The sequence below is a fragment of the Purpureocillium lilacinum genome (genome assembly GCF_023168085.1).
Source record: "Purpureocillium lilacinum CBS 284.36 DNA, scaffold_2, whole genome shotgun sequence".
NCBI classification, from domain to species: domain Eukaryota; kingdom Fungi; phylum Ascomycota; class Sordariomycetes; order Hypocreales; family Ophiocordycipitaceae; genus Purpureocillium; species Purpureocillium lilacinum.
Window position 1 is genome coordinate 5949434 of NW_027072112.1, and position 15824 is coordinate 5965257.

General features: G+C 58.6%; 5 protein-coding genes across 5 annotated transcripts; 4 read left to right on the forward strand and 1 right to left on the reverse strand.

The window, feature by feature from the left end:
• Positions 1-123: 123 nt before the first annotated feature.
• PLICBS_003586 (cell morphogenesis protein PAG1) lies at positions 124-8044 on the forward strand (the record flags this gene model as incomplete). The annotated part of the gene is made up of 3 exons (XM_018323340.2): positions 124-127; positions 340-1055; positions 1115-8044. 3 exons carry the CDS (start codon positions 124-126, stop codon positions 8042-8044), a joined length of 7650 nt encoding a protein of 2549 aa, XP_018178570.2.
• A 474-nt stretch (positions 8045-8518) lies between these two features.
• On the reverse strand, positions 8519-9132 carry PLICBS_003587 (U4/U6-U5 snRNP complex subunit dib1; the record flags this gene model as incomplete). The annotated part of the gene is made up of 3 exons (XM_065600248.1): positions 8519-8544; positions 8625-8807; positions 8910-9132. 3 exons carry the CDS (start codon positions 9130-9132, stop codon positions 8519-8521), a joined length of 432 nt encoding a protein of 143 aa, XP_065456320.1.
• A 517-nt stretch (positions 9133-9649) lies between these two features.
• Positions 9650-10439, forward strand: PLICBS_003588 (uncharacterized protein; the record flags this gene model as incomplete). The annotated part of the gene is made up of 2 exons (XM_065600249.1): positions 9650-9720; positions 9824-10439. 2 exons carry the CDS (start codon positions 9650-9652, stop codon positions 10437-10439), a joined length of 687 nt encoding a protein of 228 aa, XP_065456321.1.
• A 397-nt stretch (positions 10440-10836) lies between these two features.
• PLICBS_003589 (uncharacterized protein) lies at positions 10837-11967 on the forward strand (the record flags this gene model as incomplete). Its single annotated transcript, XM_018323343.2, has 1 exon — positions 10837-11967. One exon carries the CDS (start codon positions 10837-10839, stop codon positions 11965-11967), a length of 1131 nt encoding a protein of 376 aa, XP_018178573.2.
• A 2794-nt stretch (positions 11968-14761) lies between these two features.
• PLICBS_003590 (glutathione S-transferase, nitrogen catabolite repression regulator) lies at positions 14762-15582 on the forward strand (the record flags this gene model as incomplete). The annotated part of the gene is made up of 3 exons (XM_018323345.2): positions 14762-14798; positions 14867-15308; positions 15420-15582. The coding sequence occupies 3 exons, from the start codon at positions 14762-14764 to the stop codon at positions 15580-15582; spliced, it is 642 nt and encodes a 213-aa protein (XP_018178575.2).
• Positions 15583-15824: the final 242 nt, after the last annotated feature.

Below are 15824 nucleotides of genomic sequence, written 5' to 3' on the forward strand. Positions count from 1 at the left end.
AACTCCCGGATATCTTCCCGCGTCGTTCCTTGACAGCCTGCATTCGCCCGCTGCGATGCAACTCTCCTAGCGGCGCATGCCCAGCGCTAGACCGTTGGGAGCTGGGGCCCGGCCCGTTTCGAGATGGGTAAGTGTCACGGACTCGCGGATGTCCTGGGGGACCCCATGGTGGCGGTTTTGAAACTGCTGCTGTGTTGCCAGTCGCGCCGTCGCCTGACCCCCCAATACCCAAGACCCCAATGCCCTCCCTTCCAAACACCAACTCGCCCTTGTGCCCGCGGCGCTGATACAGGCTGCCTGTTCCCGATCGCACGGCGCCGATCGCTGACGCGCTCCCAGCCCCATCTCAACCGCCACCGCCGCCGCCGCCGGATCCCCTTCCGGATCCCCTGCGGCAGCTTTCGCGCGCCGCGTCCCGCCTCGACGACGCGCCAGAGCACGAGTCTGCCTGGGACCAGACCGTCCGACCTCACGCCGCTTTCGCCTCGGCCTCGTCGCGCTTCCCGACCCATTCTCGAGAATCCTCGGCCGAGAAGCTGCCCGCGTCCCTGACCTCGCCGCGAGCCCACGCCCCGCCGTCGCGCCAACCCATTGTCGCGGGAGGGGTTATCGAGCGACCAGTCGACCTCAGCAAGGCCGCCATCTACGGCCACCACCGCCAGACGTCAATCGTGCACGGCTTCCAGCATTCGAGAAATGGCAGTGTCTCGAGCTCTGCCGGTCCGCTCAGCCCCCAAATGATAGCTGCCGCCGGCGCAGGGCTTGAGCGACCAGACATGCAGTCCGTTGCTGCCCGAGTCGAGGCCGAGGCGGGGAATCCGCCTCGGCCTACCACAGCCCTGGCTGGTCCGATGGCGACGTCCAACGCATTCCCTATGGAGAGGTCCGCCTCTGCCATCGACATGTCGTCCCCGGGCCTGGGCCAGCGCAAGCTTGACGCAATGGCGCCCAGGTCGCGTCGCGATCAGCCCGGCCACCAGTCGCACTCGTCGCGCGCCCATCGGGATGAACAAAAGACGGTGGGCGAGTATGCGCTTCACGTGCTCTTCACCTCGGTATGCGACATGACTGCCACCCTGTGCCGCGAGACGATCCCCTGCTGACGCTTTCCCAGTTTATCGCACAGGCCGAGGAGAAGCTCAACGAGTGCATCACCGTTCCCTTTGAACCGGAGCCTCAAATTGATCGCATATGCGGCCCCGGTGTCGACCCGGCCTTCGACCAACTGATCGTGGCCCTCGGCCATATCGCAAGCCCCAGGCCCAAGGCCTTGATCGACTCGATGATGCTGTGGAGGAAAAGTAAGAGCGACGCCGCCAACGAGGCCCGAAGCCAGCTGCAGCAAATGCGCGGCACACAGCCCGGAGGACCGCTGCTGCGGAGAAACACAGAGCCTGTGCAAGGTGTACCCGGCGAGGGGCCGCTCAACAGCGCCAACGGGACCTCAAAGCAGGAATTCGTGGCGCAACAAGAGCGCCGCTCTACCGTCTCCATCTATATCTTATGCCGGGTGCTGCTGGAAGTGATTTGCCAGAGCAACCTCGCTTCCATCACCCCGGAGATGGAGGACAAACTCGAGAGCATCATATTTGGGCAGCTCAAGATAGCCGACTCGGAGCAGCTCACATACTCGCCACTCAAGATGGCTAACTGGAATCTCTTCGCGCAACTCCTGGGACACATGAGCGACATCAACTTTGCTGGAGTTACGAGGCGATTCATCGAGGATCTGGACGCCTCCCTCCAGGAGCGGGTGGTGAAGAGCCCGACGTCATCTGCCGCCCGAGATGCCGAAGGCAAGGTCGATCTGGTCCTTGGCGGCATGAAGCACTTGCGAGTCAAGATTTCTCCCGAGGGGGCCTGGGAAGAGTCTTGCGACTTTCTTGTCTCTTTGGGTCGCCTGTTTAACAGATCACACGGCCCCAGAGTCAAGACTGCCTTCTGCCAGATCATCGATACCCTCCTATTGCCCATCGCTGCAAAGGCCAGCAACAGCCACCTTATGCATCCGAAGTGGTCCGAGGTTCTCTCCGCCATTGGGCCGCGCCTGGCACAGATGTTCATCAAACCGCGGCACTGGGCAGTGGCCTTTCCGCTCACAGCAACGATGCTGTGCGTCTCTTCACCTGACAGCTTTGGCTCCCAGTGGCTACAGCTCGTCTTGTCACTGCAGACCAAGATCAAGGACCGGTTCTCGAAGCCACTATGCCTACAAGTCATCTCCCGATTAGTATGGACATACCTATACCGAACCAACGACAGCTTTCAGACGTCCGTCAGGAAACTTGACGACGTGATGAAGCTGGTGTTGCCCACCCCGAAACGTGGCCTATTGTCTTTTGACCCGGCCATAACCGATCCCCTCATTCAGATAATCCGAATCATCGGGTTCAAGTATCCGGAATACTGCTTCAGAACGGTTATATTCCCCCTCATCAACGCCGAACTGTTCGTGACAAACAAGGAATTGCGGGTCGAGCAGCTGGAGCCTGACCGGATCGTCGTCGGCATCCGAGCATTTTTATGCATCATGTCAGACTTGGAAAAGGGCGCACAGGGCCAGCCTCCATTTCCCCAATATTATGACCATCAAGCGCCGACCGAGAGGCTTCCAACATCGCCGGTATTGACATCAACTCGGAATGGTCCCCTGGCGAGTCCCTTGCTCGCCTCCAAGGAGGAGAACATATCTCGACCTGTTCTCACACACGTCCTGAGCGACGGCGTGCGAGACTTCTACCTCCAGTTCTGCCAAATTCTCGGCAAAATCACCATAGTCTGCGACAACGCCTTTGGTGGCCAAGCTGCTCTGGACGAGAAGTTCAACAGCCCAGGCCCAAAGACTCCGATTGCGGAATCCTTCAATTTCTCGAGACGCGACGAGCATCAAAGTGCTTCGGACCAGAAGCAGGCTTTTTACGAGTTGCTGCATGTCGCCGTGCAGGCGCTGCCTCGATGTTTGTCCGTGGACATCCCTTTCAACTCTCTCATCAACCTGTTGTGCACTGGCACAGCCCACGTCCAGTCCAACATTGCAGAATCTTCTGCAAACTCATTAAAGGCCATCGCGAGACACGCACACGCCCAGCAGGTGACGATGGGGTTTGCCCGCTTCATCTTCAATTTCGACGACCGTTACTCGACCATGTCCGATGGTGGAATGCTGGGACCAGGCCACATCGAAAACACGCTGCGCCTATATGTCGAGCTATTGCAGATCTGGATCGAAGAGATCAAGCAAAAGACTCGAGACGCCGCTGCCACCCAGCCGGAGTCGACAGCATCCGACAAGAGAGCCCAGAAGTTGGACTTGTCCAGCATTTGGGCAGAGGTGGACCAGGCAGAGGCACACGGTCTCTTTTTCCTGTGCTCACAGTCACGGCGAGTCCGCTACTACGCCGTCACCGTCTTGCGGCTCATCACCGAATTCGACAAGGCTCTTGGAAAGGAAGGATCCGAAGAAAAGGAGACGCTCCGACTCATCAACATCCTTGAGAACGACTCAAACCAAGTCATGGATTTCAACGACGATCACCTTTCAGTGGCAGAACGCAGCCGGCTGCAACGAGGCCTGCAGACGAGCAACAGCAAGGGCGTGGTCGTCGAGCTCTGCACCAGCGACCTGACCTACGACACTACACTGTGGTACAAGATATTCCCCAACCTGATCCGAATTGCCTTTGACAAGTGCCCATTCGCCGTCGCCATTTGCCGAGACTTGATTTGCAACCGAATTCTGCAATTGTACAAGCCGATTGTGGTTCTGTCTGAGCCCACGCGAGGGCTCTACTACGGCGGTGACCAGGGCGCCGGTCGTGCACCAGCGCGATCGACGACCACGCAACCAGAGGTGCTCATTGAGCAGTGGAAGATCTATCTGATATTTGCCTGCACGACGCTTGCGGATCCGGGAAATCAGACACCAACTCCGTCTAAAGACGCCCAGCATGCACGAAAGACGTCCAAGCCTGGATCCACTGACAAGATTGTGACGGCCAGGACCCTGTTCAAGTACCTCATCCCTCTGCTCTCTTCCTCATCGGCTTCTGTGCGTGATGCGGTTGTCGTCGCCATGGGATCCATCAACCTGCACATTTACCGCACCTTGCTTGAAGAGTTACAGGGTCAAGCGTCTCGATGCAATGATGATGCGCGTGCGAGGATTCATCAGCGAACCAACAGCACTCCCCGCCGAAATCGCAAGATGGACCTCCTGCGGACTGAGATTACGCACGTGTTCAAGCTCACATCACATTTCCTGAGGGAGCCACAAGTGTATCAATCGGAATTCTTCCTCAGCACTCTGACGTCCTATTCGAAGGACCTCAAGCTTTTCCTGATGGACGGGGAAGTTCAAATGGATTGGGAGTTCCAAAAGCTACGGCGGCACTACTGCGGTCTCAAGGAAGCGCTGTTCGAAGGCATCAATCGCACCAAGGACCCGTCTCGATGGATGACGTTTGAGTCTCGAAAGTCTGCGTTCTCTCTCATGGAGGATTGGTGCGGATTCTCACCAAATCAGAACCAGATCCGTGCCAGGGAAGACTCGATGCGACAGTCTCTTATCGACCAACAGTCGGTAGGCGAGCGAGGAACAGTCACAGCTGCCATGGAGATTGAGAAGCGCAACCTCAGAACCGCGGCATTAAGCGCCATGGCTGCCCTCTGCGGCGGACCCATTAGCATAACGACGGAGAGCGGTGTGACCCTGCAGTTTGACATCCGGCGCATGCTTGCTTGGATAGAAGCCATCTTCAACTCTGGCAGCGACAGGATGAACGTCATCGGCCGACGAGCCCTGAAGAACTTGGTCGTCCACAACCAAGAATACCCATATCTTCTTGAGCACTGCATTGCTCGTTGCTATCTGGCCGATGTACCAAAGGTGCTTGAGAGCTATTTCGCCGTCACCGTTGAGGTGCTCCAGGAGTACAGCTCATACCCCTGTCCATTCTGGAAGGCCCTGGGGCTTTGCCTCTACACACTTGGAAACGATCAGAGTGAGATCCGCTCAAAGTCGTCTACGGTGCTCCGAGCATTGGAGGCGCGCCAGCAACGCAACTCCAAGATTCAGGACTTTGATATCAGCATCTCGGACAAAACGCAGGCGGTGTACAAGCTGGCCCAGTTCGAGATCTCGAAGCGTCTCGCGAAGCAGCACGGGGAGCTTGCATTCCACGTCTTCTCGGAGTTCACATACTACTTCAAGGATCTTCAACCAGCGGCGCAACGGAATGTCATTGCAGTCATTCTCCCCTGGATTCAGACCATCGAACTCAAGCTGGATCCCAATGGCGGCCCTACTGCGCAGTCATACGTCCTACTCGCCAATTTGCTTGAGCTCACCATTAGGTCGAGCGGTGCGTTGCACAACGAGGTCCAGGCGCTTTGGCAAGCACTCGCAACTGGCCCGTACCCAGGGAACGTCCGCCTGGTCCTCGATTTTATTATTCAGCTTTGTCTAGAGCGGCGTGAGCAAAACTTCGTCGAGTACGCCAAGCAAATCGTCGTCTTCTTGTCAACGACAAACAGCACACCGGGCATCAAGGTAGTCGAGTTTCTGCTGATGCAGATCACCCCCAAGGCAATGGTGCCCAACGAGAAGCGGGAGGTCATTCCGCCTCCTTCGGACATCAGCAACCTTCCTTACTGCGCCAATCTAAGCGAAGCCCTCCCAATTGGGACAAAACAAGCCGGTTTCTCCCTTGGCCAACTGTGCCTCATCCTCCTTGTGGATTTAATGGTGTCTCCGGTACATCTTACACCAGAGAACGTACCGCTTCTACTCCAGGTCGTCACTGTCCTGTGGGATCACTACACGCCGCTAGTACAGGAGCAGGCGCGGGAGATGCTCGTGCACCTCATACATGAACTCGTCATCTCCCGAATGGACGACCAGCCACAGGCTGTGCCGAAAGATTCTATAGAGGATCTGGTCGATCTCATACGGCGCCATGACCGCTCTGTGGTCTGGGGCTACGAGGACAGCAACGGAAAGGTGGACGACCAGGACAACAAGGTTCCTCCCAGCATGGAATATCTCACGGCAGAGGTGGTCAAGACCTTTGAGATGGCGTTTCCCGGCATCAAGGAGCAATGGGGCCGGCTGTCTCTGACTTGGGCGACGTCGTGCCCTGTGCGCCACCTGGCTTGCAGGTCTTTTCAGATCTTTCGCTGCGTCCTCACGTCTCTAGACCAGTACATGCTTGGCGACATGCTGGCCAGGCTATCCAACACCGTCGCGGACGAGGATACAGAGATTCAGTCATTTTCTATGGAGATTCTGACGACGCTCAAAACACTCATCGTCAAGCTGGATCCCGACAAGCTGCTGACGTTTCCGCAACTGTTCTGGACCACGTGTGCGTGTTTGGAGTCTATCAACGAGCGCGAATTTCTCGAGGCTGTGGAGATGCTCAACGAGCTGGTCCGAAAGCTCGACTTCCGGTCGTCAAACGTGCGCAGGTTGATTGCAGACGGGCAGCCTGACAGATGGGAAGGCAGCTTTGATGGAGTTCAACCCCTGCTCTGCAAGGGCCTCAGATCTTCGCTCTGCTGGCAGCCAACCCTCGACACCTTGGACAAACTCGTCAAGTTGCCAGCGGACAACCTCATCGGCGATGACAACCGACTCTTCTACTCCCTGTTGGCGAACTTTCCTCGATTCCTCAACGAAATGGAGCGCGGTACACCGAGCGAAGAGGCCATGAAGACGGCGAGGATCCTACTCGCCGAGACAGATAAGCAGGGCCTGGAGGGACTTGGGCTTGTTCTGGACGACTTTGTCTCTGGGAAGCACCAAGAGAGCCAGGAATTTCTGAACCAGCTCTTCATGGCCATCAAGGAGTACTATCTGCCACGATTGGAGTTCAAGATGGTCACCTTCCTGATAGGACTGCTCACCAATTCGCTGTCATGGGTCAAGGTCCAGACAATGCGCATTCTCTGCGTCGCCATTCCGCAGGTTGATATGCGAAACCCGGAGCTGGCCGGGCACGGGTCGGATCTCATTTCGCCACTGCTCCGTCTCCTGCAGACCGAGTTTTGCATGGGTGCCTTGGAAGTCCTGGACAACATCATGACCATGTCTGGCAGCCACATGGACAAGCATCACCTGCGAATGAGCATGACCAGATCGACGTCAAAGGCAGTGCGCAAAGAGTATGAGCGCACACAAAGCCTGTTTGGCATTCCAGAGGCGTCAGGCTGGGCCATTCCTGTTCCTGCGAAGAAGACGGAGGCCACGCGTGCAAACATCCATGCTGCGTTTTACATGTGTCAGAGCACCGAGGGCTCATCCGTCGAGGCGACGCCCACGGCGGAGGTGGAGTTCCACAATGACGACTTCCCGTACAACTACTTTGGAGTGTTGGACAGGTCGGACACGATGCTCTCGGACGACGGGCGTGTCGATCTGGGCGGAGGAGATGTGGTGACCAGGTTGGACAGTCTGGACGACTTCTTCGACGACCCGTCCAGCCCGCACACCGACGATGATGGCAGGTCTTCTCGAACTATTACGGAGTACACGCCCGAGTCGTTTGAATCTGGGACGGAGTTGTACGATGAACAGATCCTTCCCATTCTCCACGAGGCGTCAAACAACACATCGCTGCAGAACGGATTCGCGGACCGGCCCATCGTCATGGCCAGAGATGTTGCAGCCAACACCATGACCCCTGGCGCATTCACGGCAGCGATGCCGACGCGACCGGGCCTGCACTCGAGGTCCATCACGTCGCCTTCCGCGCCCGCCTCGTACCAACCGCACTTGGCTGGCGACATGCATTCGGATGACGAGTACCTGTCTGGAGGGTTCTCGGATGCCGATGACGAGCGGCCGAATGCGCGGAACGCGGACGGGTCCTTCTTCCTCGAAAACATGATCAAGGGCTCGAGGCAAATGTCCAGACCCGGAACGCGACGCTTTCTGAGCAAGTCGCGCGATGACGGGCGGGGCGAGAGGTCGCCCACGCCGGCGACGCCCAAAATCCCAGCCAACATGTTTCAGCCCAAGATGTCCGGGCCAGGAGATGTACTTTGATGATTGAGGGAGCATGGCAGAGGTATCTAGTGGTGGTAATGTGTATATTGGGGCGGCCGAACTGGCTACTACGATGCTGAGAGTTGAGAGAATCTACGAGAGCCCGCAAACTGGCGCGGCAGAGCAGCGTTCAGGCATGGTCTTCTGTACCAGCCCTGTCCTACGAGGCAAAACATTCACGAACGAGAGCTGGTGAAAACAAGGGGGCGCATGGCGTACCTGCATGAAATAAAAGACGTTTTACGAACTTTTGAACACGGCGATTAGCAATCTTTGTGAGATCCAAGTCAAAGTTCCAATTAGTGAGACTAACTCGTTCACGCTGCTCCGTCCAAACTCCGCCGATCTGGCTCATGATAACATAACGCTCGAGTGTAGATGAAAAGTCAAGCCTGCACGGTCCTCTGAATGAGCCGTGCCGCTGCTGGTATGGGGGGTCGAAGCCGCAGAAGGCTGCACCGCGAGACAGGGCGTCTAGTATCGGTGTCGCGTGGAGTAGTCTGCCAAGAGTCAGTCCATGGCCGTGAGATTGCCAACACGACGGCTTTGGGGAGAGAAAAGATCAGATTTGGAAGCGTACCCTTGGGACTGACGACGAGACCGCGGCCCTTCTTGGCGCCGCGGTAGATGGTCTCGATGATGTCGATGAGCTCCTGCTTGTCCTCGAGGACCCAGTTGAGCTTGTTGTTGTTGCCGGTGCCGAAATCGCACATGATGTGCTTGTTGCGGAAGAAGAACATGATGGTGCACGGGTCGTACAGCTCTGGGGGTCGGGGGGAGTGACTTGTCAGCTTACAGCGTCCAGCTCATAGGAGGAGAGGAAGTGGGGGAGAGAGGCATAAAGGGAGTGGAAGCGCACACGTACCGTACATGCTGTTAAAGTCGGGCACCTGGTCAATGTCGCAGACGTACACGACGGCGAAGCTCTTGACCTTGTCGGCAATCTTGTACAGCACCTCGTCCTGGCGCATGCAGTCCGGGTCCCAGTCGCGGCCGAAGCGGATGACGACGAGGCGCTCCTCCTCGCTGAGGATAGCCTGGTCGACGTGCCAGCCCGAGACGAGATGGGGGATGACGACGGAACCCATGGTCTTTCTTTGCTCTTTTTGGTTTCGTTCGGGAAGAAACTGGTCGCGGTGCGCCTGTGTCGCGGGGGGCCGCTGTGTCGGTCACGAGGCGGTGGCCTGCGTCGGAAGAGGGAGCGGAGGTGAGGGCGCGCGTTCGAGATGCGGTGGTGGTGCGCGAGGGAGAGGCTGGGAGAGGAAAAGCGGCCCGGTGTGTTGGTATTTGAGGAGGATGAAACGGGACAACAAAAGTATGAAGAGGGCGAAACTCAGAAAGTTGAAGGGCCGTCGCGGGGGTGGGGCAGTTTAAGCCGAGTGAGTGCCTGGTCCTGGACGGGAGTCGCCCCGCAACAAGACCCGCTTTGATGCATATCTCACAGCGTCTCCTTGTCACTGTTCACCACACTAGCTCACTGGCAGGCTTGCACTCACAGTCACAGACTCACAACTCCACCAGGACCTCTTCGCGCCAGGGAGCATCGCGCAGGCGAACAATGCTACGGAGATGCCGTAGCATACCGCGACACGCACGGCAGCAGCCATGCCGATACATCCTACCATGGACGGCTCGCCTGCTCTCCAGCCGGACAACAACACGCGACGGCTCGCGCCGTGAGTCGTCCGGCACGGCGGCATCATCGCCGCAGAAAGGGGTCCCGCAGCCCAAGCTGATATACCCTGACGCGCCGTCGTCTCACCACGCAGACCTCGCCAGCTTCCTCTCCTACGCGCGGCGCACTGGGCTTGACGAAACGTCGACCGTCTACATCGGCACGCACTACGAGTACAGCGCGGCGGCGGCCCTGCGCCGGTACGGCTTCTACCTACGGCGCATCGGCGGGGCGTCGGACCACGGCGTGGACCTGGTCGGCACGTGGACGCTGCCGTCGCGTCCACCACAGCAGCTCCAGCAGCAGCCGCAGTCTCAGAAGCAGCAGCAACAGCAGCCGCCGCCGATGCGCGTGCTCATCCAGTGCAAGGCCGGCAGCGGGCACAAGGTCGGCCCCCAGCACGTGCGCGAGCTGGAGGGCGCCTTCGTCGGCGCGCCGGCCGGGTGGCGGGGCGGCGGCGTGCTGGGCGTGCTGGCGACGGAGCGGCCGGCGACCAAGGGCGTGCGGGACGCGCTGGGGAGGAGCCGCTGGCCGCTGGCGTACATGTGCTGCTCGCGCGAGGGCGGCGTGGTGTCGCAGATGCTGTGGAATAGGGCCGCCGAGGAGCTCGGGCTGGAGGGCTATGCGGTCGTGCCGAGGCGGGGGGGTGGCGGCGAGGAGAGCGCGCTTGTGTTGATGCACAATGGTGCGGTCGTCGGGGATGTGTCAGAGGAGAAGTGAGCGAAGCTCGAGGCAAGCATTACAAGGCTGTCTATTGTGGTTGTAATGGCGATATGATGCGCGTCCGGTTGTGCCCTAAGGTCCCGGACTTGATGCCTCGCCCGACACCGCAATTGTCTATGATGCGCTTCAATATACCCCAGCATGTAAAAATCAAAAAGGACACCGTCAAGATTGTCGATGTGCTGCTGCCTTGATGCGAAAGGCGAAGTGTCCGCCAAGCTGGCAGGCCGCGTAGGTGTAAATGCAGCTCATGTCTCGTTGCGGTAAAGCGTCACTCACACATCCGCCACAACATCCTTCAGCTCATATCCTGGCATCTGGCAACCGCGACAATCCAGCTGTCGTCCCCAGCTCATCTATCGCAACGCACATTGAATCGTCGCCACCAGTCACCATGATTATCGAAACCGTTGTCGTGCTTGCCCTCTTCATCTTCCTCACCTTCAAGGGCGCCTCGAGACTACGCCATCTATGGCAGCTCTTCCGCCTCATGGGCGAGAGCAAGTTCAACGTGCCAATGCCTATCTCGCGACTGGGCGCCCTCGACGTCGCCTCCGTCATCGCGCTCATGGCCCTCAAGTACATCTATAGCTTCCTGGGACTGCTGCCGAAGCCACAGCCCGACGCCGATGGAGTCCACATCCTGCTCCCCGAGGTGACGGCCATCGCCAAGCTGCGCGTGACGAACCGAGACGAGCGACGGTTCGACCTCGCCGCCGGCGGGCCTGGCAAGGACAAGTCCAGGCGGGACAACCGCATCATGTTTCTGCCGGCGCTTGTGAATCCCATGCTAAGCCTATTGCTCGCGAACCGGAACTGTCCCGTCCTCCCGTTTGGGTGCGTCAACACGCAGAACTCGTTCGAGGTGCACGACCCGACCATCGCCCGCGATGCTGCCGCCCTGAGGGAAGACAACTGCGTGGTCATGGCGTACTTTGGGGGGCCGGAGCGGAAGGGCCGCCGGGTGAAGCGAGGCATGGAGTTTGACATTCGCATCGTCGTCATCAAGTTTGACAGCCGTGGGCACGGTGACGCCATCATGGAACAAGTCATCACCATCCTAGCCTACCTCCCTGCGTCCGCAAAGCCAAAGTCCAGGCCGGCAGAGGCCAGCAACGATGAGCCAAGGGTTGCGTGGACCGGCATACGCAGGAACAAAGTCAGTCTTGGGCTCTTGTCGCCGCGGGACTGGGCGGCGGTGTGCAAGGACTACAACCCGATCCACATGCTGCGGCTCATGGCAATGCTGTTTGGGTTCCCTGGGACGATTGCACACGGAAACCATGTCCTGGCCGTGGCGACGCAGCAGCTTCTCACCGCGTCCGACACGGACGACGAACGGTTCGACGACATGAGGTGCAAGATGATTTACTCAGAAGCACCCTTTGTCCTCAAAGTGATGTTCAAGCGGCCCATGGTTTTGCCCCTCAACCTAGATGTCGAGTATGGGCTGGTCGACGGGGGAGGCCTCGGCTTGCGAGTTGCGGGCGGGGGCAAGGAATACCTTGCCGCGTGGATGACCTGAAACCCCACGTGTCAGCTATGCTAATAAGCTCATGAGGTGCTGTTGAAAGACTCGATTTTCCTTTGCAACTCGGGCATCTGCTGCGTGCATCATCATGATACGGATGGATGGTGCATGTATTACCTGGTGGCGCTGGCGTTGTCTGCGGGACAAGAGTTACATCTTCAATGTTCACGAGACTACATATTCTCGGCATGGGAGCCCCCTTTTCTGCAAGTTCAACTACGGGATCCTCCAGCCTTCAGCATCGCACGCCGCTTTAAGCTCCAGCACGCCCTTGGATTCAAACGAGCCCCCTGAACACCACAACGCCGTCATGGCCTTTGCCGAGTCTCACATTCGCTCAAACCCTGACGGGTCGATCTCGAGCATCAACCACCCACTCACCGAGTCGAGTGAGGATCCGCGACCGCGATGGAGGCACGCGTGGCGAAACTGGCAGACCTTGAACATGTGCAGATGGACGTGCGTCAAGGACACTGACCCGAATGAGGTAGCCCAAGGGAGGCATATTCCCCCGGTGCGTTACCTTGAGCAGCGCAAGGAGCGGGTACGCGACTGCACGGAGGAGATAAAGGACGTGAATACGCCTGCCTTTGACCTGGCGAGACTCCCAGCGGAACTTCAAATCCAGGTATTCCGAGAGGTCCTCCTACAGTCTGAGCCATACACCCTGAGGGGTGTCATCAGGCCTACGTGGGGGTGGACGCGGCGTGATGATGGGCGCATGGCATTCGTGCCGCACGACTGGACAAACCGGCGGGGTTGCAGCATAGCATTCTGGGAGTGCCGCACCTGGCGCGATATTCCTTGGTTCTCAGTCTGCAGAGCCTCTCGTGCGGAGGCGATCCGAGTCTATGGCGACCCTCGTCTCCAAACCGTCCCTTTCTCGCCGCGAAAGGACTCGGTAGAGCTCAGCGTCCTCGAGCAACCGGGGCGATACGGGTCCTGTCGGAGTATCTGGCACGACCAAAACGCAGGTAAGGCCCAAGTTTGGGCTTATCCTTCGCCAGGAACTCCAGTCCCAGCAGAGGGTTGCCCTATGCCGAACCGCTGTCGTGGGCGATGCCTTGGCGCTGCTGCCTTTTGCCGCAAGAGAGGCATAGAGGAGATCCTGAGCGGGTTGGAAAAGTTGAGCGTCAGACTGGGCCCCGTATTTGATGCCGATGTCTGCACTCTCCGATGGACTCTCCTGTGGTGCGACGCGTGGAACCTGATCAGCCACCTAAGCCCTGGACTGAAGCACTTGACGGTCCTCGGTGTCAAGTCCGATTTGTGCACCAGGGACTTCAACGACGCCGACAACGACTACACAATCGAAGCACAACGGCTGGAGAGGGAGCGATGGTTGGAAGCGGGCGCGTCAGAGGAAACGAGGCTCCATGGCTGGCTGCAGGCGGACATGATGCCCATGATCGGTGTGCGGCAGATGCTGATGGAGGCGGATGGCTGGGGGTTGTTCTCGGCCCTGACGACGTTTGAGATTCGTCTCGTCGAGTCGGTGTGCCGGCGTGACATGCTCGCCTGGAGCGAGCATGGGGTGGGAGGGGAATGGCAAGACAGGCCAGAGCCGCAGCCCGGGAGTCACGAGTACTACATTGCCCTGCCTCGTGTTTACTTTCGGCGCCTCGGCGAAGCTTGAACGGGACATGGCTCGAGCCTGGAACGTTGGAGCAATGGACGAAACAACACCCTGGATGGTCCGAAGGGGGCAGCATGTCGGTTGAGCTTGAGAAGCTGAAGACAGCAGACGCCCACATACCCCAGGAATCGGCCATCTACAGACAGGCCAGCCCATGATGGGCCCGGACGAATCGACGCGCCGTCTGCCCATCGACAGGGGCCGTCTCTGTCAGCAACTCGCCAGCCTCGCCGGGCAGGCAGGGCGCACGCCGTGTCAATCTGGAACGTGTCAATCTTTCACACCGATTGACGCACGCCGATTGACACTGACCGAACCGACACGGCGAGCCGGATTCACACAGTCCTCCGGCGCAACCTCCGATACGTCCGGCAGCGTCGCGATCCGTATCAACTCGTGCAGCCATATCCACAACACGGGGGTTGCCTCGCAACCTTCGCATTGCATGATCCGTCTATGCACTACCCGTCCTACCTCCACTCCCCATACGCACCACGGATGTCCTCTCGCGCGCGCGAACACAGCCCGGAGCCCCTACGGCAACCCAAACAGGACAGCGGCTGAACCCAAGCGGATGGTGCTCGGCGGCAGCGCTATGCCTCACACGGCAAAGGCGGCGCAACTTAGTCATCTACCGCGCGCTTCATCGCGCAAATGCGCAAGCGTCTCGTTGACTAGGGACTCCATGGATGAACCCCAACTTACAAATTGCGGAGTTTCGCATACCACCGTCGCAGCGTCGCAGGCGTGGGATTGCGCAACGGATCTCGCGACGCGAGGTGCAAAGACGGAGGGATTCCTTGGGTAATCAGTCGACGCCATTAATAATGCACCAGGACGCGACCGCTTGTCGCGCCCTCAGGGGAGCTTGGACTCGCGTGTGGCATGACACCTGCCAGAGATCAGCGGAGATGAAAGAAGTGGAGGAGTCTAGTTGTGTTGGCTTGGTGAAGCTGGAATGGGATGCTTGGGATGCTCTAGCTATAAAGCCTTTGCGCTGTCTCCTGGAGCAGCCTGTTTAATACAACAGCCCTCACTCAATATTCATCACACAAATTCAATAGATATACAGAATCGAAGTTTATTCGATTCGCTACCTCACTGCTCATTATACACTCCGCCTATAGTAGAGAAAAGACAAACACCGACAACATGTCTGGACTGAAGCCCATCAAGGTTTGGATCCACGGTACGCCCTCCCCCCCAGCACAACACAACGCCCAGTCCCCAGAATCCCCTAACTCTCCGCGCACACAGGCCAGGGCCCCAACCCGCGCAAGGTCCTCATCACCCTCGAGGAGCTCGCCATCCCCTACGAGGCCATCACCATCGAGAACCCCAAGGAGGCGTCCTTCCTCAAGATCAACCCCAACGGACGCCTCCCCGCCATCCAGGACCCCAACAACGACGACCTCATCCTGTGGGAGTCGGGCGCCATCGTCGAGTACATCGTCGAGAGCTACGACAAGGAGCACAAGCTCACCCTCACGACCAGCCCGGAGAAGTGGCTGCTGAAGCAGTACCTGCACTTCCAGATGTCCGGCCAGGGCCCTTACTTTGGCCAGGCGGTCTGGTTCCGCAAGTTCCACCCCGAGGATGTGGCGAGCGCGAAGAAGCGCTATGATGAGCAGACTGTGCGTGTGTTTGAGGTGCTGAACACGATCCTTGAGGGCAAGCAGTACCTCGTTGGCGAGAAGTTGTAAGTCCATTAGACACCCCCCCTGCCCCATGGATTCCCTACCTGCGAAGCCTGCCCCATGCCGCGGGTTGCCAGCGCTTGACTGACACGCCCGCTCTCCCACTACCGCAGCACGTACGCCGACCTGTGCTTCATCCCCTGGGATTTCGTCGTCCAGGGCTTCCTCACCGATGTGTGGGCCGACCACGAGGTCGACAAGAAGTACCCCAACTTTGTCGCGTGGCACAAGCGCATCACGGAGCGCGAGTCGGTCAAGAAGGTGTACAGCGCTTAGAGAGAGTGTGTGCTGGTACAGCTAGACGGGGGATCAGGGAAGCGAGAAGAGCCAGCCACACTACGTAGTGGGCGAGGCGGGATACATTATGATTTTCGAGGAGCGTTGCATGCATGCTAGAAAGGTACCATCATCAATCCAGGCAACCGTTGAAAAAAAAAAAGGATCCGCTGCTCCGTTCTCAGAGGGAAAAGGTCCGTTAAGGCGTGTGTGAGAGTGTGAGTGTGTGTGTGCGCGCGGCC